Consider the following 27,914-nt stretch of genomic DNA (forward strand, 5'->3'; position numbering starts at 1 on the left):
CTGTAGCCTCAGCATAAGGCTTGTTCTGGACTCTGAACCTGAACCAGTGTGGTCTGTCCCTCAGGGCCCTGTGTTTTCTGAACTGAGGGTAAGGGTATCCAGGAGCCTTCCTTTGGCGGATCCATGGAAGGCAGTTAGTTCTTAGAAGCCTAGAGGCTGGGCCGAATCTGGCAGACTCTCCTCCCTCACCTGCCACCCATACCACCTGGAGAACAGGAATTGTGGTCACCAAGTCTTTATGCTCGTTCTTCACTCTGGCAAATACTTGCTACCTGCTCATTCTGTGTCAGGTGCTGGGGAACAGAGGGGACAATATGCTGTCCTGCAGGAGGGAAAGAGTAGAGGTGTGATGGTAGGCTCTCCCCAGATGACAGACACCTCTGGATCCTGCCCAGCAGCCTGGCACAGTGGTTCAGGGGCCCTCACACACTAGAGTTCTCAGTCCTGGCTTCATGTGGCCAGAGCTGTGAGAGGGGGGAGGAGGCCATTTCCCTAATAATCTTGCCTGGAACTTGGCCCCTATATCTGATTGGTAAGTTCCCCTCTTCTTCCCACATTTGGAGAGGGGCACCCAGAGCAGGGAGCCTGAAGGTGTGCAGGACGCGGAAGCTGATGTACCCAGCTCAGACTAGGACCTCGCCAGAGCAGGATAAATACTACTTGTCTCCAGGCTACTGATGATGAGCGGGGTGCTCGGAGATGTGAAGGGGCTTATCTGAGACCTTGAAGAAGTGGGTACGAGAGCCAGGGCTGCAGCCTGAGTCTTCTGGCTCCTGGGCTCTTCCCACAAGATGGCTAAGTGCCTCTCATCCCACCCCACCAGTCAGAGGCCCTGGAGGCCCTGGCTGGACTGACCTTACCCCGAAGGTCTTTTTTTTTTAGATTTTTTAATATTTTTATTGGGGAAGGGGAACAGGACTTTATTGGGGAACAGTGTGTATTTCTAGGACTTTTTATTGGAGGACAGTGGTGTGTTTTTCCTAGGACTCTCGTCAGTTCCATCCAAATCAAGTTGTCCTTTCAATCTTAGTTGTGGAGGGCACAGCTCAGCTCCAGGTCCAGTCACTGTTGTTAGTTGCAGGGGATGCAGCCCACCATCCCTTGGGGGAGTCAAAACTGGCAACCTTGTGGTTGAGAGCCCGCGCTCCAACCAACTGAGCCATCTGGGAGCTCAGCGGCAGCTCATTGACTCATTCTAGTTGTAGAGGGTGCAGCTCGCTGGCCCATGTGGGAATCAAACCGGCAGTGCAGTTGCCCAGAGCCCGTGCTCTAACCAAGTGAGCCACCCATTCACACCCAGAGGGTCATTTTAAAAGAACACACAAGCGCAGCCAGATGGCTCAGTTGGTTAGAGCATGAGCTCTGAACAACAGGGTTGCTGGTTCGATTCCCACATGAGCCAGTGAGCTGTGCCCTCCACAACTAGTAGATTGAAGGCAACGAGCTGCCACTGAGCTGCTGAAGGGTGGCTGGATGGCTCAGTTGGTTAGAACCCAAGCTCTCAACAACAAGGTTGCCAGTTCAATTCCCACATGGGATGGTGGGCTGCACCCCCTGCAACTAAAGATTGAAAACGGTGACTGGATTTGGAGCTGAGCTACACCCTCCACAACTAGATTGAAGGACAATGACTTGGAGCTCATGGGCCCTGGAACAACATACTGTTCCCCAATATTCCCCAATAAATCTTTAAAAAAAGAACACATGACTATGCATTGGGGAGCAGCATGAGGTATATTCTGGAGATGTCCCTTCAGGGCCTCCCAGCCTCCGAGAAGAACAAGAGAGTATTTCCCAGAAAGGTCTCTGGAAGGGAAATTAACTCTAGCTGTAGGGGAATCCAGGCTTGGATTTCCTCCCTGTTTGATCACTTGGCACCATCCCAAGCCCTCTCTCTTGCCTTTCTATGGCCATTGTTTCTTTTCCCAGGAGCCCTTTGCCTCCTCCTTTGCTTGGAGAGCCCCTTGAAATCCCACCACATTGTGCTCTCTTACCCCACAGACCAGTGCACACATCTTAGTGGTGAGACATGTCTGGACTGTAAACTCTAGTTACTTAATTGGCAGTGGTTCCAAGGTCTGCCTTCTGGAAGGGAACAATGTCATTGCCAGCATCTTTAGTCAATCAGCAGACGTTTATTGAGCACTTACTCTATGCCAAGCACCTTGCTGGGTGGCATGGGAGACACTCGGAAGCAGGCTGAAGTCCCTAGCTCAAGGAACTTACACTAGTTTGAGAGGAAAGGAGAGGAGGGTGCAAAGGCCACCACCCCACCCAAGACTTGTTCCAGGGAGAGGATGGGTGATATATGGCAAGCTAGATTGGAAGGGCATTGCAGCAGGTGTAAGTCATGACAGAAATGAAATTTCCACAGGTAGAGGCGATGGAGTGAGAGCAGTGGATTTTAAGTGAAAGGGCTGGAAAGGCTGAGATGCTGGCCTTGGGCTTGCGTGAGGTATGCATCTGGCAAGTGGAGCAAGATCTGTCTGAAAAGAGGGGCTGGGACAGGGTGTGGAGGTCTCAGGGACCAGATCACTGAACTTGCTTGAAAGGGCATCGTGGACCAAAGGGCGCTTTACTGCACAATGTGATGGGCCCCTAATTCTCCACTGAGGCCCAGGGTGAGAGGTCCAGCTTATCAATGGCTGAGCAATCCACAAAGTCTTGGGGGTAGCTGTTGGCCTGGAATGGGTTCAGTGGGACCTTGGTGATATGGGTGTTGTCACAGACAAAGCGTGAAAAGGACATTTTCTGTAGAGAGTCCCGCTGCTTTTCAGTGAAGACTCCACGGTTCTCCCACCAGAACCTGCAGAGACAGAAGCACAGGTCTCTCCATACAGCCCAGCTGTCGGCCCCTCCCCACGCTGTGCAAAGGGAAGGAAGGAAGTCATTGGGAGCGTGCTGAGTCTCCGTTAGTTCTCACTCAGGGCAGGACACGGCATACCTACCTCAGAGAAGTATCTGACCTCCCCGTCCCTCCCGCTGAGGTTTCACTCGCCTGTCTCCGTCTCGAATCTGCTGGAACTGCTTCCCCAGGAGGCAGGCCAGAAGAGGCCCCACTGTGCCTCTTTCTACCAGTGGCTCAGCGATGCCCCCAATCCAGATGTCAATGTTGTCAGGGGTCCCGTAGACATCCAGCAACTTCTTAGCTAGCACCTCGTTCTTCAGCACCGCGTTCAGCTCCTCCAGCGTCTGGGGCTGTGAGAGGCCACAGAAGCCTCTCCAGGAGTTGTATCCTAAGGGGGAAAGGCTGAAGCTGCCTCATCCCAGGGACTTCGTGCCCGTAGCCCCCCTTGGGAACATACCTACTCTGGCTCTATCAGCCCCAGAAAATCTAGGCGCATAGTCTTTGGGATGGGTTTCCATTGTTTTCTATCTGGCACTTTATAGTCTCAAGAGGGCTAGCAGGTTATATGGGTCCAGGTACTATTCTAAGCAAACATGTAAACTGAAGAACAGAGATGTTAAGGAACTTGCCTAAGGTCACAAAGCCAGAACTGGCACAGGTGGGATTTGAACCCAGGTAGTCTGGCTTTTAATTATAACATTACATTGACTTTCATAGGTACAAAAGAAAGGCCCACAGTCATCGGTTTCTCTCTACTCTCTTTTTCTTATTTTTTTTTTTTTTTCTGGGCTTTTACACTGGTTTTACCAGTCAGTTGGTGATCTCTTTTTCATTTGAGGGGCTACAAGATGATACCAGATATGTTCTGTTGTCTGTGCATTAGGAACAAAGGAAGATTCCATTTCACAGATGAGCAAAATGAGTCTTAAAAGCTGACATCTCTGTCTTCTGTTTTAGAATTGACCAGATCCTCAGGATTATAGGAGAGAGCCCTCCGAAGCTTCAGAAAGTAGCTAAAAGGTTCCCAGGCCCGGCCCGACCCTGGCCCACTCACCAGGCATCCCATGGTCTCGGCAACGCTGTATGTTGATGGCAGCCAGGTCAAAGCCGTGGATCTTGTGAGTGGGCTGGAAAAGCTTGTCGCGCAGCTCCCCCGTCATCATTTTATCCTGATTCATCAACTTGGACTTCTTGGCCAGCAGGCCCCGCACCAGAGGGTCAATTCCACCTGCCAGGGAGACTCAGAGGTCATCCTGGGAATGGGGGTAGGGTGTGGACATCTTTCACTGTTGGACTCTCTTTCCACCAGACATTTTTTCTCAGGTGAAAATAGGGCCAACTGAACATCTCAAGCTGGAAGGAGGGATAAAAAGAGGTTGCAGGGTGTGCTGGGGGTGGGGGGCAGTCCAGACTGCCTGCTTTGGGGATGCAAAAAAGAGCCATTCATGGGATGATGGCCTGACTATAAGCTTCAGGATTTTTTCTGAGCTCTAGTTCAGAGGGTTGGCTTCTTCTCTTTGAATGTGTTTCCTTGAGGAATGTTGCAGCGGGGGAAGAGATAGCAGAAATCTATAAAAAATGGCCCTGGCTTGTCAGTCCTTAAGTAAAGCCAGTTTCAACATAGCCCAGTCCAGGATAAAGGGAGCTGGGTCCAACCTGTGGCACTTAATGGAGGTAGAAAGCCCTAGAGGGGAGCAGAAAAAAACAATTTATTTACTAAGCCAATGAATTCTTTCTACAGGGGTTAGAGAAGCCTGAGGCAGGAAAAAGAGGTAGGGAAAACCTAGCACCTTAGAGGCTGGAGGAGGAAAGAAAGAATAATTACTAGTATTTACGGACAGTCTCCTGTGTGTCAGGAACTATTGCAGGGTGCTTTACACATATATCTCAATTTTTCGTGTATCCTAGGGAGATAGGTACTATTATTGCCCCCATTTTACAAATGAGGAAACTAAGGCTCAATGAGGTCAATTCACTTGCCCGAGATCACATAGGAAGTACCTGAAGACTGACTTCCAAGCCAAGTTTCCCCAGAAGCAGCCTGCAGAGTGAGACAGCCAGGCGACAGCACTTCCCTGAAAGGACATACCATCTTTGACTATCCTCCAGGTGTTGAAGAACAGGGTGTGCAGGGGAAGCTCTGGCTCTGGACACCGTGGCTGATAGTTCTCATCCAGGCGGGACACAGTGGAGGGGACCTCCAAATGGCCGAAGCGCAAGGCAAAGGTAAACACATTGGAAATTCGGGGATCCACAGATTTGTTGTAGCCTTGGTATGGAGGGATCCACTTCTGCATCTCAACACCTAGCACATTGGGTAGGTAGTCCCTAAAGGTGATAATCTGGAAGGAGAAACAAGTCATGAGGAAAGGGTGTGAGACCTAAACCTTTGCAGTGAGGTCGGAGCGGGGCTGCGGGCAAGAGCGCTGAGCGGTGAGAAATCAAGGATGGCAAATGGATAGGATGTGTGCCAAATTCCGTGCCTATGACCCTGGCAGACATGACTAATTGTTCATGACATTCTTTCTGCTGATCTCTCATGATTTGTCTCAACATAGGTTCGACGAGCGAGTCATTTGAATTTCGCACTTGAGATGTATTCTCTGCCATCTTTGCTCTACGTTTATGACCTCGAAGCTAAAGTGACAATCTTTGTGTGTCACTTTAAACATAACCATGTCAGATTATTAAGCTTTTTCCCATAGGCCAGGGCAAGAGGAATGAAGAACCACAGGAATGGTTTGCAGGGGAACCAAGGGAAATGTATTCAACCTCCAATTTTGAAAGAAGGCTGTACCATGGAGAGATCGGTTTCTGGTTTTGTTTTACCCAAAACAGTGAACTAGCATAAATTGAGAAAATTTTGAAAAAAGAAGAAATCTTGCCACCACCTGACACAATTACATTGATTTTTATTCTTTCTAATCTTTATCTATATTATACATATTTTTACACAGCTGTGATCCTAGAGAATGCATACTTTTGCATTCTGCTGTTTTACTTAACACTTCTCACATTTCTTCCTGGCTCACAATTATTATATAATTAAATGTGTATAATATTCTATTGCACTCATGGGTCCTTCTCTTTCTGTCTTACTCTTAGGTTGCTTTCAATTTGTTCAAGAGCACAGACTGTGGATGGCAGCCTTGGAGCAGGCGGTCTGCTCCTTGGGTCGTGGGAAGCATCAGGAGAGAGAACTCTGCCTCTGGCCACAGTGGACTGGCCCAGTTTGATGGCGCTTGATCTGAGGGGACAGGTGGGGTCATATGTGTTTTCATTTTTTACTGTGTGCAGAAAAGCAGGGAAAACCCATCTGTAGAGAGAGAGAATAAAAAAAAAAAAAAAGAAGTGAAGAGAGGAGCAGAGAGGAGGGAGGGTTAGAGCAAGAGTAGCAGCCCTGATTCCAGATGGTTCTCAGTCTCTGGCTCTAATCCTTGCTGAGGCCCAACTACACGCCCCTGCCCTGGGGTCCCAGGGGAAATCCTTATCAGTTTCCATTTGACACATGTACAGGGTTGAACATGTGTCAATATTGAACATCTGAACTAGCCTGAGTGGGTTTCTTTTTCTTGTAGTCCAAGAAGCCTTGTTATGAATGGAATTGTGACCCCTCAAATTCATATGTTGAAGCTCTAATCCCCAGTGTGACTGTATTTGGAGATCAGGCCTATAAAGAGGTAATTATGGTTAAATGAGGTCGAAGGGCAGAGCTTAATCCAATAGGACTAGTGTCCTTATAAGAAGAAGGAGAAATATCAGGACTGTGTATGCACAGAGGAAAAACTATGTGAGGACACAGTAGTCATCCTGCAAGCCAAGGAAAGGGGCCTCAGGAGAAATCAAACCTGCTAATACCTTGATTTGGACTTCTAGCCTCCAGAACTGTGAGAAAATAAATTTCAGATGTGTAAGCTACCAGGCCTGTGATCTTTTGTTATGGCAGCCTGAGTAAGCTGATACAAGCCTTAACTCAGATAATCTTTAGGTTGACACTTTTTTGTTCTTTGGATGAGTTCCTACAAACATCTCTAGCAGCAAGATTCTTGGACCCCCCCCCCCCAAATTTTTAAATACATATTGAGTTCTGGAGATTTTGAGATGAAACAACTGGAAATAGATCTCTTTGATGGTGACAAATAGGTGCATAGGGCTTCTAGTTTCAGAACAAGATGGAATAGACTCATTATTCTTTAGTCTTCCCCACTAAATATAACTAGGAACCCTGGCAATTGTTCAACAGACAACAATAAAGAGACTCTGAAAGCTGGACTGGCTAAGGACCTCAGGATTTGCAGCATGACAACATGGAGAGTTCCTACGCATCCCAGACTGGATACAGAGAGGCTGGCAGGAATAGACAAAAGAAGCCAAGGAAAGTCCTCTCTCTCTTTCTCTAAAGGACTGGGACAAAGGAAGTCCAGGAAAGACCTAGTAAAGAGCCCGCAAACCTACTTCACAACACATGCCCTGAGCCATCCCAGCCCTGGATCCACAACCCAGGCTGTTGGATGGTCTGATCTGCTGGCAGCGGTGGCAGCCGTGAAGCCCTGTGTCTCTCTCTTCTTCACTCACTGGCATAAGGAGACGCAGGTGCAGTGGCTTCTGCTCCCCTAGAAGATTGCTCAGCAGCAGAAGGCAGCCAAGAAGGTCCCTTCCTGCCTTGCAGACAGCAGGGATTGAGTGGGAACTCCAGAAGCACCAGAAGGATGAAGCAGACCAGAAAAGCATTGCATGGGCTCAAGAACTAAATTGTCATAGGAACTAAAGCCCACAAAAGTATACCAGGACCCACACACCAAAATAACCAGGGCAACAATGTGCTTAAATAGAAGATTTAAATAGGATCAAGCATCTCCTAACATAATAACTAAGATGTCTAGAATACAATTGAAAATCACTCATACTTCCTGAACCAGGACAGCCACAGTTTGAATGAGAAAAGATAATAGTGATATGAATCACATGTTGGAATTTTCTGATAGAGATTTTAAAGCAGCTGTCATAAAAATGCTTCAATAATCAATTATACGTTATCTTGAAACAAACAGACATCTCAGCAAAGAAATAGAATTTATGTATATAAAAAAGTGAAATTATAGAACTGAAAATACACTAACTGAAAACAAAACAAAACAAACAAACAAAAATACTTGTTGGATAGACCCAGTAGTAAGGTGGAGATGATAGGATAGAATGGAAGACAGATCAATAGTATTTAGTCAATCTGAAGAACAAAGAGAAAATGGTTCACGTATTCAACTATGCCCAAATAATATTTGACAAAGGAGCAAAAGCAATTCAATAAAGGAAAGATAGCCTTTTCAGTAAGTGGTGCTGAAGCAATTAGACATCCATAGGCCAAAAAAATGAACCTTGACCTAAACCTCACACTTTGTACAAAAATTAACCCCCAGTAGCTCATGGACTTAAATGTAAAATACAAAACTGTAAAACTTCTGACCAAACAAACAAAAAGACAAAAAAAAAAAAAGGACTAAAGTCTTTGAAACCTATGCCTAGGGAAAGAGTTCTGAGACTTGAGACCCAGAGCACAATCCATAAAAAGAAAAAAAAATTGATAAATTTGACCTCATCAAAATTAAAAACTCTTACTCTGCAAAAGACAATGAAATGAATTAAGAGAATGAAAACACAAAGTACAGTTTGAGAATGAAAAGACAAAGTACAGTTTGGTAGAAAATATTTAAAGTCATGTATCTGACAACCGACTTGTATCTAGAATATATAAAGAATTCTCAAAACTCAACATTAAAAGACAAACAATCCAATTTGAAAATGGGCAAAATATATGAACAGGTATTTTATTGAAGAAGATATACAGATGGCAAATAAACACATGAAAAGATATTCAATATGATTAGCCATTAGAGAAATGCAAATTTAAACCACTATGAGATATCGCTACATATCTATCAGAACGGTTAAAGAAAAATAGTGATAACACCAAATAAAGACCAGGATGCAGACAAACGATCATTTATACACTGTTGGTAGGAATGTAAAAGTGGTACAGTCACTCTGGAAAATAGTTTGGCAGTTTCTTTTAAAACTAAAAATGGACTTACCATATGACCTAGCAATTGCACTCTTGGGCATATGTCCCAGAGAAACAAAAACTTATTTTCATGTAGAAACTTATACATGAACGTTCATAGCAGCTTTATTTATAATAACCCCAAACTGGAAACTATTCAAATGTCCTTCAATAGGTGAATGGTTAGACAAACCCTGGAATACTACTCAGTAACAAAAAGGAATGAATTATTGGTATATGCAGTGACTTGGATGAACCTTAAGGAAATTATGCTGAATGTAAAAAGGCAATCTCAAAAGGATACATACTGCATGATTTCATTTATGTAACATTCACGAAATAACATCACTTTACAGATGGACAACAGATTAGTTGTTGCCAGGGGTTAGGGATATAGGAAGGGGAGGGTGGATGTGGCTATAAAAGAGTAGCATGAGGGAGTCTTGGGATGGTTGAGTTAAGCATCTTTATTGTGGTGGTGGTGACAGGAAGCTACACATGTGATAAAATTGCATGGAGATACACACACACACACACACACACAGATTATTGCATTTATAGCTAGTAAAATCTGAATAAGCACTACGGTTTTATCAGTGTTAACTTCCTGCTTTTGATCTTGTACACTAACTGAAATACACTAACTGAAATCTCTCCATAATTATGCAAAATCTTGGCATTGGAGGAGGCTGGGTGCACATACTTTTTTTTTCTCTCACAACTTCTTGAGAATCAACAATTATTTCAAAATACAATGTTTTAAAAATACATGCATGGTTAATATCAACATATCAATCTTTCTAAGTCTCTTCTAGTTAATCAGTCAACTGACAATAGCAATTGACTATGCCTGTGACATGTGGCTTAGGAGAAGAGAATTGAAAAAGAAGATAATCCAATCAAAATAACCAAAGTAACTGCTAGGTAACAGTCCCAGGAATGATGGAACCTATGGTCCCAGTAATGATACCTGGATAGGCACACTGAGTGACCAACATATGAATGACTCCAATACTCTGAATCCAGGGGTTCATTTTGGGACAGAAAAGTGGAAGAAACAGAAGGGGAGGTTTAAAAGAATGAGACAATGGGAAAGAAGCAGTAGAGGAGAAGAAGGGGGAAATGGAGGCATGGAAAGCAGAGGTGTGGCAGCGAGCAGAGGGTAGAGCCAGGAGCAGAAGCCAGGTGGGCGTGTGAGGAAGTCTCTTGGGCTTCTGTACCTGCATGAAGGCTCCCAGGATTTTCCGGGCTTCTTGGTAGAGCTTCTCTCCATCCCACTGAGGGTTGAGTCTCTTTAGTTTTCTGGCCAGCCGGTTGTGCTCCCGGAGAAAGAGGGTGTGGGAAACAGCCAGCAGGGTATGCTCTGAGGCTCGGGAATCTCCTGAAAGCCCAGAAGGCAGGCAGGTGGGTTTCCCCTGAGCAGCCTCAGAACCCAGTAACTGCACCAAAAAATAAATGACGGTGCCCCAAAGGGACCCTCTCCTAAGCCCCTCTTTGTAGTTAACTTCAGGGAAGTCAGATGGAGAGGGATCAGGGCGGGAACTCACAGTGTTGAATCTCAGCTCTATACACACACTTTTTAGCTGTGTGACTTTGGGCAAGTGACTCAACATTTCTAAACCTCAGCCTTCGTATCTTTGAAAATGGGGATAGTAAGGCTGACCTCACCAGATTGTGGTAAAGACTACAGATGACATTAACAAGTAAAATTTCACTAATTACAATCCCAACTGCCTTCTAAGACAGGGCCGTACAAATACATGAGGGCTTTTTATTGTGTGGAGCAACTTTGAAGCTTTTAGGAATGCAAGTTTGAGGGTAGGAGCCTGGGTAGGGTTGAATTCCTCTGTGTGATAAAGGAAAAAGACTCTGGAGATGGGGGGGTATCAGGTGGAAGGGAGGGAGGAACAGGGTGGGGGGGCGTCAGTTAAATGGCAAAAGACCAGGTGTTTCATAAGGGGGCTTGTGTCCTCTAATCATCAGGAAAGTCTGTTAAAGTCACAAATGCTTGGTCTTAGTGGATATTTTGTGGAAAACAGGAAAGGGCTCAGTTTTGTGTGGAATTGATGTGGAATATGTGAGGACACAGAATCTAAGAGATCTACCACGAAATCTAGGCTTACAGGCCAGCCTCTGCCATGTCAGTGTGGGCAGGGCGTTTGCCCTGGGAGAGTGGGTTTTTGGAAGAGGGAAGGCCTCCAGAAGCTAAAGGCCGAGAGGACCGGGAGGGCATGAGCCCCAGGAATGAACAGAATTGGGGGGCTCTGGTTGTGCACACGCCATATGGAGTGTGCCAAGTGTATAAAATGCCTTAAAAATATACATTCCTCTTAATCTAGAACTTCCTCCTCTAGGAAGTTATCGTAATAAAATTATGTAAATGAGCACAAAGGTTCATCAACAAGGATGTTCATTACCTAAAAACAACAACAAAATCACAGACAAACTGCAAATGCCTTAAACGTCTCCAAATAGGGTTGATAAAAAAAATTATGGTAACATATGTCATAGAAAAGCAAGCAACCATTAAAAATTATGTTGTAGAAGAATATTTCAATGTGATATATTAAGTGAAGCCATCAGGTTATAGAGCATTACTTATAGTATGACCCCAATTATGTAAAATGATGTGGAACTATATAATAGAAAAAAAAAACTGGGAAGATAGGCATTAAAATGATAATGATTTTCTGTGGGTGGTGGGATTTTGTTGATTTTTTTATCTTCTTTGTGCTTTTCCGGATTCTCTCTCTCTCTCTTTTTTTTCTTTTCTTCCTTTTACAGCGAACACATGTGCTTAGATTCTGTATTCATCTGGGCCCTTCTGCCAGTCCTGAACCAGTGCCAGAGGTAGTGTTGGCTTGGTGTGCATTTTGCCCGAAGACGATGAGAAGAAGCAGTGGTAAAGCCTCCCTGGAAGCTGCCTAGTGGCCTTGTGAAGTTTCTCTGGCCTACCTCTACTCTCAGTCCCCTTGAACTTGAGTCCCTCTGTTCCCAGCCTAGACTCACCCGTCAGGAAGCAGGGCACGTGGGCAGTGGTGTTGATGAACTCGCAGGGGCTCCGCTTCTTGTTCTCAAAGGGCGGGTAGGCCAGCCCATGGTCCCAGACCTCCTGGTTGATGGCCATGAGGCCCAGGGGGCTGCTGAGGTTGCGGAGGCGGCTAGCGAGGCTGGGCTCGGGACCATACACGAAGCTGGCATCCAGGAAGGAGGTCAGAGCATTGATCTGGTCACGGGCCAGGGACTGGTAAGGTGGAGTAGGGCAGACAAACCCAGCTCGGAAGAAAGGCATACACTTCCCTTGAGTCTTGAACTTGGGGTCATCGGGTGGGATCTGCAGAGAGATTGGGGGTGGATGACTGGGTAGAGGTGACAGCTGGGCCCTGGCCACCTCTCTCAAAGTTGGGTCTGGATAAAGCTGGCAAAGATGCTGATGGTGCCCTCCTGGGACCCTGGGACCAGACACTGACTCCGAACACCTTCTGCTGCTGCTACACATCCTGGACCCACAATACCCTGAAGTTCATTATATACCACGGTGTAAAAGGGCCGAGGGGAATCATTCAATCTTTCAGAGATAGGCCTCCAAATTTTTGTTGGGGAGAGATTCCTGAGATCCCTGGACAGGGAAGCAGGGCAAGAGATAGGAAAGGAAGGGTTTGTGAATAATTACTACCAACAACAGCTACCACGTATTTATTTTGGCCCTACCATGTGCCAGGCATTATGCATACTTTATCTCACGTTGGTCCTCATAAAACCCTGTAAGGTAGCCAACTCAGTCCTGTTTTACAGGTAAGAAAACTGAGGCTCAGAAAGGTTAAGTAACTTGCCCAAGAACTAACAAACTGGAAGGGGATATTATGTGAACTTCAAATCCTCACTCCACAGCTTATGTCGTTTATACCACAGCACATAGCCTTGATTTGTGGTTTGAGTGAATAAATTCCTCTCTAATCATAAAATCCATGAATAAGAAGAAAAGGTGCACCACTGAAAGTTCCTTTCCTTTCCTGCTGGAAATTCCCACAATTTCTGATTCATCCATGAAGTTTCAACTCTTTTTGGGAGTAGCATTCTCAGACCCCAAGATAACTGACAGCAGCATTCCCCAAACTGTGTATAAAATTAATCTCCTGGAGACCCTGGTAAATTGTAGGTCCTGTTTCGCCGTGTCTGGGATGTGGCTTGAGATTTTATATTCCTTATAAGTCCCCGTGTGATACCAGTGCTGCTGGCCAGGGACATAAACAACCCTCCTCAGAGCTTCCCAACTTTGCCATTAGCGGTTACTTGTCGATTTCCCACACAAGCCCTTTGTCCTTGAGGGAAGAAACAGTGTGTTTATTCACTGTTGAATCCCCAGTGCACAGTGCACTGCCTGGCACAGAGTTGATGATTAATGCCCACTTACTGAATAAATGGATGAATAGTGAATGAATGGACATGTGAGGCTTGGGAAGCTGTCAAATCAACATTGAAGATCTAACAAGCGACCGTGGCTGACGGGCTGGGAATGTCTGCCCCATCAGGGAGGCAAGGGGCTTGTCAGGGACAAGATGCAGGGCCTACCATGATGGGGAAGCAGTTGTCTCCCTGGATACAGTACTTGTCACACTGCACTTTGGAGTGCTTGCTGCTTCCCATCTCGGTGTCGGGGGCAAAGTCCAGGTCATGGTCCACAATTTGACCCCACTGCATGAAGAGCAGGGACCTGTTTTGGTCCAGAACACCCTCCTCATTCAGGTAGCTTACAATCTGGTTCGATACTTCACGGGCCTACAGAAGGAGAGAGAAAAGAAGGGAGAATTGGGGGACAAAGTCCTTTGAGGATTCAGATATTGCAGTTTATTGAGTACCTATGATGTCATTGGTACATTTAATCTCATGACAAGTTTGTGACGAGGGTGGCATTACCCCCATTTTGTAGATGAGGAGACTGAGTCCTAGAGAAGTGAGGTCAATTCTCCAAGGTCAGCTATAAAGGGGCAGGGATTAAACGCAGGTCAGTATGACTTGCTGGCTTGCAAGGCCAGTGCCCTTTCCACTATGGGGAAGGAAAAGAAAGACAGGCTGCCTTTGAAGTGCCATGGAGGTGCCAGGTGTCTGGGAAGAGGAGAGGGGCTCAGGGGAAGGGCTGCCAACTCAGATGAGGCCAACAGATAGGACCTCCAGGCAAACGACAGCTGATGCACTCCAGGGGCTGGGGCAGGGTAAGCTCGAACAGGATGGGGCAGGCAGGCCATCTGCTTAGGAGACCCCAGGGTATCTGGCCTGTGGGCAGCTGGGACATGACCGCCACGTGGCTGCGCTCCCGGCTTCGCGCTCTGCTGCCCTCTTGTGGCACTTTGGGGAACATCGCTAGGCAGCAAGTCCAAATGTCCATCTCACTCCTTGATGGGGTTCCACGGCACATTCCGGTCCTGCCACTTATTTCTTCTTCTTCCTTTGTGTTGGGGGGGGGGGGTAGTGCATCCTCTCCCCTCTGACCCCCATCCTTTACCCTCCTGCTCCGAGCTAGCCTCACCGGTGGGATCGGGAAGCAATTCCGCTTCTTCCCCGGCGTCCACCCAAACGGTAGAGAGAGCCCGTCCTCGTACTCAGCCGGCAACCAGCGCGCCAGCGCCCTGTTGGCGGCGCCCAGCGAGGGGTTCCTCCTGAAACCAAGTAGGACCCGACCTCAGCCTCGGCCAGTCCACTCCTCTGCAAACCCCAGGGGGATCCCATGGGGAAGGACTGGGAGCCTCTGCCCGACGGAAAGGGGGAGCGGAAAAGGCACCTCTCAAATGTGGGGTTTCTAAACTACACCCCCCACCACCACCACCAAAGCGCGGGGCTCCTCTGCCCTGAGGCAATGTGCTGCTTCCAGTGGGATTCAGTGGTCTCTCTAGAAGATGGGGGAGTTAGGGAGTGGTTCCAACAGAACAGATTCCAGTGGGACGCCAAGTTTAGGAGGGTAAGGTAGTGACAGTTCTCCCTGGAATACGCAAACTGCAAAGCCTCTGGCTGAGCTGGGTTGGACAGGTGGGCGGGGTAGGTGGGCTGGGTAAGGCAGGTGGGCTGCACAGGTGGGCAGGGTAGGGCAGGTAGACTGGGCAGGTCAGGTGGACTGGGCTGGGCAGGTGGGCTGGACATGGTGGTTGGAAGGCCTGTCCCCCACAGCAACCCAAGCCCACTCACCTATTATTACACTCTCCCGTAATGGTGCGGTAAGGGCTGCTTTTGTTGCATCTCACCACAGGAACGGGGACCTCACAGCCTACCTCCCAAGAGAGTGCAGTCAAGTCCAGACTGGGGTCTGAAACAGAAGGGATGCCAACGGAGCTGAGTTCTTTCTCCAATCTGAGGCACTGGGGGAGGCAGGACACCGAAACCAGAGGTGAAGTCACATTTTTTGGAATACATTCTATGTTCTAAGTAAGAGGTGGTTTCTCATTTAATCCTGACAACTCATTAAGATAAGGATTTTAATTACCATTTTACAGAGAAGAAACTGACACCATATGCTCAAGAGACTTGCCCAAGGCCACATACACAGATAGTACCTGTGAAAGTCACCAGCATTGTTAATAATTTTTTGTCTATCAGGTAATTTGAATTAAAAGATCTTTCTTTTAGAATAAAAATACCCCTGAGAGGTTAAGCACATGCTAGTAGGAGTTAGTTTGATAAGGCTGCTTTTCTTCTAAAGGTTCATTGACATCTAAAGTACCAAGCAAGCAGGAATCTACATAGGAAAGATTTGGGGAAGGGGTAGGTAATTTTTTTTTAAACAAGAGGTTTTTAAAATTTAATAAATTTATTTTAATTGGGGAACAGTGTGTTTCTCCAGGACCCATCAGGTATTATCCTTCAATCTAGTTGTGGAGGGCACAGCTCAGCTCTAAGTCCAATCGCCATTTTCAATCTTTAGTTGCAGTGGGCAGAGCCCACCATCCCCTGCAGGAATTGAACCAGCAACCTAGTTGTTAAGAGCTTGTGCTCTAATCAGCTGAGCCATCCGGACGCCCCACCAGGTGCTCAGCGGCAGCTCATTGTCTTCAATCTAGTGGTGGAGGGCGCAGCTCACTAGCCCATGTGGGAATCGAACCAGCAACCCTGTTGTTCAGAGCTCGTGTTCTAACCAACTAAGCCATCCGGCCGCCCCAGGACAGGTAAGTTTTAAGTGAGGAGCACTGTGGTCTTGGGAGGAGTAACATAGTAGGGGATCTTAGGCTTCAGAGTTTTTCATGTGGGCACAGAATGGAGAGAGCTGCTGACCTCGGAATGCAGCCTGTGATCCATCCCGGCGCCTGCAATGAAAGATAGGCAAGGGAATCTGGTCCTACGGGGCTTCTTCAGGAGGGTCATTTGTCAAAGTCAGAGGAGCCAGGGTTCTATCCCTGACACCTTTGAGTCTCAGAGCCCAAAGTGCTCGTTCCCTACTTCTCCCTACCTTGTCCCAGTTTCCTTCTTTTGGAACTTTGGAATTTGCCCAAGTCCTAGGCCAGATATCTTCTTCCACTGGGTGTTTTCCCAAGGAGAACTTGCAACCTCTTGCTCCGGTCAGGACCAAACTCCTTCCTCCATGACTCTATAAGCTGTGACATTTGGTAAGAGGTGGGGGTGGAGGGGTTGGAGGAAGTTATGATCAATCCATTAGCTCATTCTTTCAGCTCCACGTTACCCGGAACAAGATGGAAATCTCATCTTTTGTGATATAATCCCAATAAATTCCCCAGATACAGTTGCTTAAATGTTCTTTTCACAGACGGAAGTGGTGACACACTGTGGTTTGGAACAGGGAGCCCCTGTTTATTGACTTTAGTACTTCCTCACGATAGAGGCCTTGCAGATGGTATTATACCAAAAGCATGAATGTCCCCTCATTTGGAGTTGGCAATGTGACCTTGCTGGGCTTGAGTTCCTTTTTCTGAAACAAAGCACTTTGGCCTAGCTGTCCTCTCAGCCCCTCCTTGGAAGATGCATGATTCTAAGAAGGGAGAGACAAGAGTGCTTTTCCGAGGAGATGGCTCCTCATAGGGAACAAAGGTTTTCTGTACCTGTAGCGTTGGTCAAGGTGGCTTTCTTCGTCAGTTTCTTTAATGACTCCTCCCACACCTGCCCGTTGCGGATGGCCGTGCGAGTCCTGCCCTTGGCATGCTTGAGGTACTCTGAGAGCTGTCGGGTGGTGGGCGCCTTGGAGCTCATGGCTGTCTTCAGCCTATAGTGAAGAGCAAAGGGAGAGTCATGACCTGGCCCCTCCAGGGTGTGAGGTGGTATGTGTATAGCAGGGAGCCACCTGGGAGGCACGGTGTGAGCAGCGCGCAGGAAACAAGCACTTCTTGTGTTCTCAAGATCTTTTCTCAGTTCTCTCCTGATGCCTCTGGAATCTCTCTTCTGGGAGGAAGACGTTATCGTGTGCCTTTAAGCTTTGTTAAGTGTGGTTTGGAGGGAAGGCCAGCAGCTGGATGAGAATGCTGCCTGAATTAGAATCAGAGAGTTGCAGCTCTGCTTGTTGTGTCAGAATTGATTGGGGAACCTTAAAACACCCAAGTCCCAGGATGTACTGATTCAGACTGAAGAACTCCTGACATGTAGCTGGCACCTCATCGAGTCTTGTGGACCGAGAATTCTAGAAATAACATGCCCATGCACCTTCTGTTCTGCCCATGAAAACATCCTTAATTGCCTCTGGCCCTAGAGTTAGTGTGGAGTTTGTTTAGATGTGGGACATGGTGTCCAACCCCTTGCTGACCATTTCTTGGGTTTAGTCGTTACACAAGTTCCCATGTGTAAAATGAGAAGCCAAAAATCCTTTTATTGAGTTTGTGATGACATAGAGATGACTGATGCAAGGTGGTGTCAGTAAAGTACCTCCATGAGAACCCTCTCCCCTTCCCTGTGCCTCAGTTTCCTCACGTGTGAGATGAGTGGGTTCTCTGAGATGATCTCTGTGACTCTAAGACTCTGAAACATTGGAAGTGGCTTGAATTCTCACAAAAGACAACCCTGCTCTGGGAGTACAATTCACTGGTTGTAACACCTGGCCTGTCACTATAGATCAGTTATTGACTCTATTTCAAATGGGAAGGGGCACGGTGTCTCAGTCTGAGGGGCTACATGGGCGAGTGGGGCAGACATAAGACTGTGGTGATTGGGTGGTAATCACCAGGCCTACCCACGTCTAGCTTTCTCCAACCTTGATAAAAAGGAACCCAAGAAAATAAGCCAGAATACCTTTGTGCTACTGTTGCATGACATTGTGCCCAGTGGCCCAGAAGGCTGCACTGTCCAATATGGTAACCACTAGCCACATGTGGCTATTTAGATGGAAATTCATTAAAATGAAATAAAATGAAGAATTCAGTTCCTCAGCAGTACTAAGCCACACTTCAAGTGCCCAATAGCCACATGTAATTAGTGGCTCCTGTGTCGGACAGCTCAGAGATAGACTTTATATCTGTTGCCTATCTGACGGCCCTGGCCTAGACTTTAGGCCTGGAGGCAAAGTCTGAAGCCTGGTTCCACCAGGATCTGTTTACTGATATGACCTCCAAGTGGCCTGCCTCTCCTCTGCGAACCTGGACTCAGCATTAGTGACATTAGAGCCTGCGTGTGGCCCTTGGAACACACAGGCTCGGTTTGGTTCCTGACTACCATTTTCTAATGCTTGCCTGTAGGCAAGTTATTCAATCTTTCTGTCCCCAGTTTCCTTATTTGTAAAATGAGGACAATGAGTATAACCTTAGATTGAACTATGCTATTTGCTCATTTTGACCTTGAAAGCAGACACTTCATATAGTTTGATTTAGTACTTCTTAGGATTTTGAGGAGGAAGGAACTGTAACTACTTAGAGCTGTGTCTGGCACAGAACAAACACTTATGTGTATTAGTATCAATGACATCATTGCCATCAGCCAGGTCTCAAAAGGTCCCTGACCCCAGGAACAAAGAACAGTTGCTGGGCCTCCTGGGGCTCCATCTGAAAGGTCCCAAGCAAAGTTCTATGTACTTTCTTCCTTCCTCTGTCTGCTCTGCGCTCTGTGTGTGTTCTCCTGCCTGCACACTGACTCACCAGGGAGTTACTCCTGCTTTGCTTCAGGCTGGGCTCTGTGGGAGCAGGCAGGGCTTTGGAGGAGCTCTCTGTCCATCTCCACGGCTTCCATTTCAACCTAGTCACCATCCTCTTCCATCTGCAGGGCCACAACAGCCTCCTCACTGGGCTCCTGCCTCCGTTCCTGTCCCCTTCCCATCTGTTCTCCACAGTGAGCTTTTAAAAATGAAATTCTGACCACGCTATCCTCTGATTAAAGCACTTCATTGGCTTACCCTGGGATGTGGATGAACCCATCTGTTTACTGCATGCATGCTCATTATGTGGTACAATCTTTGCCTCTATCTGGTTCCAAAACATTTTCATCACCCTCAGAGGAGACCCCATACCCGTTAAGAAGTCACTCCCAATTCCTTCCCCCACCCCGCCCTGCCAGCCCCTGGCAACCACTAATCTGCTTTTGACTCTGTGGCCCTTGGGATCCACCCCTCTGTCCTCACGTGTATGTCTCCTTGCCTACCACCTCCACCAGCCTCTGTCCTGTTTCCTGAGCACCCTGGGCTCTTTCCTGCCCCTTGACCTTCGCCTTTGCTGTTCTAAGTGTCTGGAATGCCATCCTTCTGCCTCTGTACAGGGCTGGCTCCTTCTCATCTTCCATCAGCCTTCCCTGACCCCTGTACTAGGAGCAGCAACCATTGCTCTGTATAATCTTTCATTGTCCTTATCACCAATTCTGAGTTACCAGCTTGTTTGATTGTGTGCTTATATAACCAACTTGTTTAAATGTGATTCTCTATGTCCCCATGAGGCCAAGTTCCAAAGCAGGGCTGATCATCCTGTGCATGACTCGCGAAGGAGGTGATGAACACCGATTTTGTGGCTTTTATTCCATCCCCAGGTTGGGGCTATAAAAGGATTGAAGTTAAGGAAGGAGAGAGAATTTTCATTTGGAGATAGTTGCTGAAATACCGAATATTTCCCTCCCCCCACCATGGGAACTCCCCTCTTTGCTTTATTTAATTCTATTAACCAGGGCCTTGCTCCCCTGGGTGTCGGGGAGCTGTGGCTGGGGTTGATACCTGCCCAAAGAGCCTAAAGGAAAAAAGTGGTGGCTGGCCCTGTGCACCTAACAGCAAGGTAAACCAGACAGGGCAGCACTGGGCCTCAATCTGCACATTCGCCAGCAGCAGGCCAAAGCTATTAATTATCTGGAGCCTGCTTAAAAGGGACCTGGCTCAAGAGGGTGTGGGAGCGGGGTGAGGGAGCAAGCCAGAAGCTTCCAGGCTGAGGGTTAGAACTGTAAGCTACTGGACAGAAACTCTGGGTCAGGGAGTTGGCAGTTGAATCTCTGAGAGATCCAAGAAGTGCCCAAGGAGGGGAAGCGCTTCTGCCCCTCATGGGGCACTAAGTTGTCCAGGTGACTTAGACCTTGCCATCCCTTAGCTCTCCTTCCTCCCCCAGCTTCACCCCTAAGGAGTCAGAAATCTTCCAGGGGTAGGAGCGCAGGAAAGGGGACAGGCAGACCCTTCTCCTACAAAAGCTTAAAGATGCTCTGAACTGAGGGAGGTGAGAAGCTCGGAGCTTTGTCTTATGAGACATTTGAATTCCTGGAAGGACACCGTTCTTGGGACTAGAAGTGACCAGAGCACATCCTATCATCTAGAAGTTAGCACAAAAGTTCTGAGACTGCTTGAGCGTTCATTCAAGGGCCAAGAAGGCATGAAGCCTCAGGTCTAGTGTAAAGCATAAGGTTGTTTTCTGCTCAACACAATGGTTGTTCTTGTTTGTCTGTTTCTCTAGCTGGAGTTCCTGAGGGCAGGGACCCATCCACATTGCTTAGGAATCTCAGCCCTTACTGTGTTTGGAGGGTGGCTGACTCTGCTGGTGCCCTGCAGAATCCCTAAGTACCCTTGGATCCTTTTACAGGATTGGTGTGCTCCCCCATCTTCTCCTTCTTGAGTCCTGAACCAATGGGGCTGCCTTGCTGGAGGTGCCTGGGGGTTACCGGTGTGTTACACCTCCCCTAAAACCCAAGCCACTCTGACTGATGCCAAGGAAGCATTCAGCAGATGAAAGCTCTGATGAAAGCTCTGCTCCCTTGCTCCAAGATGGGGCAGGCTGAGGTGCAACCTTCGCTCCAGCTCTCTCTGTGAAGTCTGCGGAGGCTAGAGCTTAAACCACATCCTTGCTTCGCTTCTTCCTTTTACCTTTTTGCTCTTTTACTCCATTACAGTTTTTCTGAGCGCGCTCCCTCATCAGTCACCTGCACATGAACCCAGGTCTCAGGTTCTGCTTCTAGGACCTGATCTAAGTCAGTCATTATTAGTTGAATAAATGGAGAACTTCTACCTACAGGCTTTCTGAGACTCTGGAATACATGACCCAAGGAAACATTGGCCACGTGGAAGGAAGTGCTTATAGGATTAGATTAGACATCCTCTTCAAGATAAGCTACAGGAAGAGGATTGAAGGAGTTGTGGACTATTGCTCCTGATTGTCACATGCTCTGAGGTGGGGAGGTGGAAAGGCGAGCTGTACAATTGCTCTGGCTCGTTGGCTTGTCAGGGGTGGCCTAGATGTGCTTGTCATTAACAGGAAACCTAGGAAGGGAAGTATGGTGTGTGTGTGTTTCTCACGTACCTGGTCCGGGAATCCAGGAAGGCCTTGTTGACTTGGCCCTTGACCTGACTCACGGCATCAGAGATGACAACAGTCCTTGTGGTCTGTGCTTGGAGGGGGAGGAGCAAGCAGCAAGGTATCAGACACCACTCCTTTGACATACCCTCTGCTTCCATTTCCCTCTTTCTCAGCCATTACCTTCACCCCTCAAATCTGAGCAGACAGAAGATCAAGGTTAGGAAGCTTTCACAAGAATCCTTAAGGACAGAAAGCACAGAATGGGAAGAAAACTCTGTGATTCCCCAGTAAGAAGTCAAAGCTCTTTAGGAGTCCACTAGACTACCCAGTAATGGGTTTAAGAGGGAATGTGACCCCTCAGGTTGGCTCAGATTACTGGGTTGCGGGGATTTTTCTGGTTCTTGGTGATCTGAACCCTTACATAAGTCCATCAAGGGCTTAGCTGACAACTAGGGCCCTGAAGTAGGGAGGAGATGGCGTAGAATAAAGGTGAGATTCCTTGTTTCCACTCGTATTGGGGTCTGGGGATGGGTGGTCAGGATGTGTAATGGGTTAAATAGTGTGCCCCCAAAATACATATACTAGAAATAAGGTCTTTGCAGATGTGATTAATTAAAATGAGGTTATATAGGTATAGGAGTAGGGAGGGCTCTAAATCCAATGACTGGTGGTCTTACAACAAGAGGAAGGGACACACAGAGGATATATACAGAGACAGCCATGTGAAAATGGAGGCAGAGAGCCGAGTGATACAGCTATAAACCAAGGAGTCGCAAGGATTGCCAGGAGCCACTGGAAGCCAGAAGAGGCCAAGAAGGATTCTCCTTTAGAGACTTCGAGGAGTATGACCCTGCTGACACCTTGATTTTGGACTTCTCTTGAAATATAGGAGAATAAATTTCTATTGTATTAAGCCACCAAGTTGGTGGTCTTTTTTTTACAGCAGCCCCAGAAAAACCAACACAGGGAGAGACACTTACCACTTATCGCAGATGCTACAACATGGAGCAAGGTCAGGGAAGCTAGGAGAGCTGGGAGATGGTGAAGGACCTGCATTGCTAAAACAAGATAAGGGTCATGGTGAGAGCCTTGTAGAATCCCCAGGGGAGGGATTTAATCATAGAAAGGGGATGGTAAAGCAGAGCAAGCCCAAGGAACACCAGACACCCTGACATTGGAACAAAAGGGGAAGCTGCAATAATTAAGCATCTACCGTATGTACATCTACCATATGCTCAGTACTGGAAAGAAGCAATTGTAGGAGGGAAAGAACTCAGGCTTTGGGGTCTGGAAGTTCTGAGTTGTCATTCTGCATTTGCTCTAGCTAGCTCTATGACATTGGACAGGTTACTTAATATCTCTGGGCCCCTTGCCTGCCAAGTGAGCCAGTTGGACCAAGTGATCCAGGTTGTCTCATTCTGCCCTGACAACCTGTGACCCAAGATTGTGTACCTGTCTCGTCACAGGTATGAGACATGCTGTTACCAAACTGGGAATACATCGGTAGAATTTCCCTCCTTCTTTCCCTTCAATATTTATTGCTGTCTGCAAGCTATCATGCTCTGGCCCAGCCCCAGGAGAGTGTGACCAAGAAGCAGACACTCAGCTCCTCCCTTTAGGGAATGAGCAGGGACTTCACCTTCCCTCAAAAAGCCAATTTCCTGGGGACACTTGAATGAAAAGTTGTGGCAAGGTTCAGAATCACCTGAGCCCATAGCTGCGTCCTAGGCTGCCTGGAGAGATTCCAGTTCTTAGATTCACCCCTTTATCATGAGCTTTAACTCCGAACCTAAACCGTCAGACTGAAATTTGTGAAGCTTCGTTTGCTAATGAGGGGCGTTGGGGCTTAGCATGTTTGTTAGGTTTCATGGAATAGACCCGAAATATCTTTAGAGGAGATTCTAGCTCCAGCCCAGGGAGGCATCCATGATATGTGGATGGAATGATCATGTTTTTAGACTATGCTCTTGAGAGGCCCTCAGCTTTCACAGGACGGCACAGGTTATCCCCTCAGGGTGCATTCCCTGGTGGACTCCAGAAACACACCAAGGAGAACATTCTCAGTTTGGCTGGCCCCTCCATCCATACCTATTCGAAGCTCCCTAAGAAATCATGGTTCTGGAGTTTTGCCTGAGAGACCACCCAGGCAGTCCTCCAGACACTGTCTGGATAATCTCCCCTTGGGTTAGGCCAGACCAGAAAAGGAGAACTGTATATCTGGACCAGGTGATGTCTGCCTCTCTCACACTCCCCCAATCTTTTCCCCTGACCTTTTATGGTTCCCCCTAATAATTTTTATCTTGTTGAACGTATTTTTTATAAGCTAACTCTAGAAAAAAGGCATAGTATGAATAACTACCTCTCTGGTCAAGAGTCTCCCTGTCATTATTTTTTCCGAGAGGAGTTCTCAAATGGCTTGACCCCTCAGGGGGCTCCTGTCCGTATCCCTCTATGGCCCAAGTAGAACCAGAGCCCTCCTCTTTTGACTTAAGGAAACCATTGAACCAGCAGAAACCTACCTTTTTGGGCAAAGATGATGGTTTGGGAGTCAAAGGTATTGTTGCTATATATTTTTTATTTGGTAAAAAACACATAGCATAAAATTTACTATCTTAACCATTTTTAACCATACAGTACAGTCGTGACAAATATATTCATAGTCTTGTACAACAGACCTCTATAACTATTTCATCTTGCAAAACTGAAACTCTGTACCCACTAAACACTAACTCCCCATTTCCCCCTCCTCCTCACCCCTGGCAACCATCCTATCATTGATTTTTTTAAAGACAGCTGGAGGGCACACAGTATTCATTATGCTATTCTTTCCATGATTAATGTATTTCATAATACAAACAGGCATGAGAGGCTGGAAACAAGATGAGGATCTAAGAGCCCTGGCCTAGGAAACCCTTTAAAACACAGCAAAAATTTCATCTGCTATCACATCAGTCTCAGGAACACCACACAGAGCATCATTTTGTTCTTATTTCCCCCAACTTTCTGTGTGCCCTGGACGTGTGATATCTCTTGGGCTTCAGTTCCTAAATAGGATGGGTGAGAGGTCTATGTGTACCTTCCAGCCCCAAGAGTTTGTGATTCTGTGACTCAGTTTTCAGACTCAGAAAAGCCTCCTTGCCCCCCAGTGGATTTAATCACAATTCTCCCTTACACCAAACAGAGATGGGCTGCCATGGTGGCAGCCAAATCTGACACCAGACAATGCCCAGTAAAGACAAGTTCAAATCCAGTACCAAGCTTTCTGAGAAACTTTTAAGAAATGTCATCATCAACTTTGCAGAAACTAGGAAGATGAAAGTTAATGAGGCTTACCTGCCAAGTGCCTTGGCCTCTTGTGGCAGCCAGAGGAGCTGCTCTGCTGGGAGGAATGGCCTTATACCAAGAATTTACTTATGAGAAAGGCCCAGAAAGACAGATTTTGAGGGGCTGATGTGGCTTGGAGGAGACGCTCAGGTTCAGCAGGAAATGCCCTGTGTCTCCAGGCTGATGCATGAGGAAATTGCAGAATGGCAGGGATTGGTTGATGTAATACAAGTGTCACTGACTCGGGGTAAAGCAGATCCTCTTTAAATACATGGTCCTTATCCAATCATGGAAGGCAAAACTCCAAGTTCTGAGCAGGCTGTCCCTTTCAAGCCCCTAGTAGGATCTGAATCCCTCTCTTTCTTAACATTAGGAATAAATAAAGGTCTCTCTTCCTCATTCATTTAGTCAATGCCCTTTTGATCTCTCCTTCCCTTACCTTTCATCTAATCCATTATGGGAGCTAATAGAGTCAACTTTTAGATTTAAAGTGATGAAAAAGATTGACTTTTTTTGGCGGGGTGGTGGTGGTGGGGTGTCAAAATACTGCCGATTTTTGGCCACTTGAGAGGTGAGAAGAGCCCAGGATATGACGTCACGGCAGTGGGTTAAGTCTCTGCCTCTGTCACTGTATGGCTCTAAAAAAGTCACTTCACCCTCTGGTGCCTCCTATTCTCTAGTTGCAAAATCGATGGTTGGTTTAGATGATTATTAGGATTCTATGACTTCATGCCTTCTACAGGGTAGTCCATTAAAAAACACCAATATCTGGGAACTTATTGATTTAAGGTCCAAGCCTAATATTACATACCACCCTACTGACTCCTGAAATTTCAAGTTCATTGGGTCCATCCAGGAAGGAAACAGGAATGTTCAGAGAAAACAAAATTTCACAAAAGTGTATTTTACAGACAGACATAAGCATCTTTATGAAATTATACTTTGGGTTGAAAGTCCTCTGGGGGACTGTCAGAAATTCATCAACCAAAAACCAAACCCGAAGTTTACCTTTCAAAAAGTGATATCCCTTTTCTACAGCGGATGTAATATAGTTAAAAGCTGCTTTTTTTGTGATGAATCCAGGCAAATGAGCTGGGCATTTCAGAAGAAGGCAACTGGCCAAGAAAGTGAGGGCCTTTAGGTTCTTCTTGTTTTCTTTGAAAGATGTTCCCTCTCCTTAGCCAGGCATTATTTTTCTTGGTCTGATCATTCCCTGAATTTTGGAGCATGTTTCTCAAGGCTCTCCCTTCCAGGTTTCGTGTTTTACGGGTTAATGAAGCTGTGTCTTTAGATGGCTATTGACCTAGTTGCTTCTGAATGATTTCAAGATGGAACTTCCTTCTGGAAGACCCTGTGGAACACTGCCTTCCTATGTGCATACTGGCTAATAGCAAAATGCAGTTCTGATTGTCCCTGGGTCTTGATCATATTATGACAAGACGTGATATGTCTTAGGTTTAACCTTTTTGTAATGGGCATGGATGGGGCAGTGTCAGCTCCACACCAGCGTGGTCCTTCCTTTGTTTTTGGCATGGAGCTTTCCTGGAGGCAGTCACATTGGACATGTAACTTTCCTATGGCTAATTTGTATTTTGAGAGCTTTGCTGACATGTTCTTGTGAACTTATCTCAGTGTAGTTCAATCTGTTTAGCATAGTTAGATGTCTCCCCATTAGGGAATGGCAAATTGGATTGAGAAATGGAGACTGGAAGACAGAAAGTCCAGTAGACAGCTAAACATCCAACAGTTTTTCATATATCAGACAAAAGTTTCTAAGATATTTTAGTAATACCTTGTTTCCCCGAAAATAAGACCTAGCTGGACCATCAGCTCTAATGTGTCTTTTGGAGCAAAAATTAGTATAAGACCCGGTCTCATTTTACAATAAGACCGGGTATCATATCATATCATAAATACCGGTCTTATATTAATTTTTGCTCCAAAATTAGAGTTGATAGTCTGGATAGGTCTTATTTTTGGGAAAACATGGTAGCAACAGCAGCAGGAAGTATCCAATTAAAATAAAGTCCATCGTTTGCACATGGCAGTACACACACACACACACACACACACACACACACACACACTTTCCAGGAATTCACAATTTATAAATGAGACTGACCTTGGACATGGTTGGTTATCTTCTATCCCCTTCTAGAAGTACGATTTTGTATGCTACATACAAAACCTTTGGCTGATCAAAGGGACATAGTCAGTGACAAAGTGACCACTTTGTTTGTATGACGTGATCGTAGCTCTCACACTGGGCCATGGCTTCTCAGACATCCCCACCATTTCAGATTCCACCTCCCTTGGAAGCCCAGCCAGTCCCTTCCTTGGCTGTCTGTTTTCACTCACTCCCACTGACTTGGCTGTCATTCACAGCTGGACAGGTTGTTTTTTTCTTTCCTGGCTAAAATGCATTTCCTCTTATTGGTTTCCCAGAACATGAAACAAATAGACTTCTTGTCCTCACCAGGGCTCCATATGTCAATATTTACCCTCTCTGGAACTCATCCATTTGTTCTAACTCAGAGAAGAGAGGAACCTAAGTGCTCTGGCATAAGCCGTCCAGGCCTCCGGAGGGGTGTGTGGAGATGACAGTTTCTCTGACTGGCGTGACTGGGCAGGACAGGACCTTGGGGGGTGGGGGTAGGGGGAGGGGAATGGGAACATTGCCAGGCAGTCCCCTGCAAAGTGAGGAAGGATTTGTGGGAGAATAAAATGTCTGGGATGGTTTATGTGTTTTGCTCAGCAGACAGGAAGAGGTTCTGTTTTCTTCTCTAAGTATTTTGTAGGGGGAGGAGTCATCAGATGTTTGGTGGCTTTTGAGATTGTTATAACATCAGGGTTCTGAGTGGCAAACCTAGTGCCAATGAGTTTTTCCAATTAGCCACAGAAGTTGGGAGTTGAAGGGCTAGGTCTTGTTCAGGGCTTCCCCAGGAAGCACCCTGGTGGAGTGGGCAGACTGTTATCCCTTCCTTCTCCTCATTAGTCAAAAATCCTTTAC

General features: G+C 46.7%; 1 protein-coding gene across 3 annotated transcripts; it reads right to left on the reverse strand.

The window, feature by feature from the left end:
- Positions 1-2,115: 2,115 nt before the first annotated feature.
- LPO (lactoperoxidase) lies at positions 2,116-27,226 on the reverse strand. Of its 3 annotated transcripts, none has more exons than XM_019736407.2 (13): positions 27,027-27,226; positions 22,561-22,638; positions 21,584-21,671; positions 16,949-17,109; positions 15,087-15,204; positions 14,434-14,563; positions 13,479-13,685; positions 11,916-12,240; positions 10,127-10,287; positions 4,938-5,190; positions 3,903-4,076; positions 2,999-3,236; positions 2,116-2,806 (listed from the first exon to the last, which is right to left on the reverse strand). In XM_019736407.2, the coding sequence occupies exons 2-13, from the start codon at positions 22,634-22,636 to the stop codon at positions 2,599-2,601; spliced, it is 2,139 nt and encodes a 712-aa protein (XP_019591966.2). In that variant the 5' UTR covers positions 22,637-22,638; positions 27,027-27,226; the 3' UTR covers positions 2,116-2,598. The 3 variants fall into 3 exon arrangements, with proteins under 3 accessions (XP_019591966.2, XP_019591965.2, XP_074175789.1); XM_019736406.2 differs by lacking the exon at positions 27,027-27,226 and adding an exon at positions 24,914-25,109; XM_074319688.1 differs by lacking the exons at positions 21,584-21,671; positions 27,027-27,226 and adding an exon at positions 24,914-25,143.
- Positions 27,227-27,914: the final 688 nt, after the last annotated feature.

This window comes from Rhinolophus sinicus, linkage group LG15 (assembly GCF_036562045.2).
Source record: "Rhinolophus sinicus isolate RSC01 linkage group LG15, ASM3656204v1, whole genome shotgun sequence".
Classification (NCBI taxonomy): Eukaryota; Metazoa; Chordata; class Mammalia; order Chiroptera; family Rhinolophidae; genus Rhinolophus; species Rhinolophus sinicus.

Bases quoted from the DNA above. Each gene is read 5' to 3' on its own strand.
- LPO (XM_019736407.2), bottom strand. From the start codon at position 22,636: ATGCAGGTCCTTCACCATCTCCCAGCTCTCCTAGCTTCCCTGACCTTG. The intron at 15,205-16,948 runs GTACAGAAAACC...CTTCTGTTTCAG, and splicing joins CACCTTGACCAACGCTACAG to ACCCCAGTCTGGACTTGACT. The intron at 4,077-4,937 runs GTATGTCCTTTC...TCTCCCTGGCAG, and splicing joins CTGGAGGATAGTCAAAGATG to GTGGAATTGACCCTCTGGTG.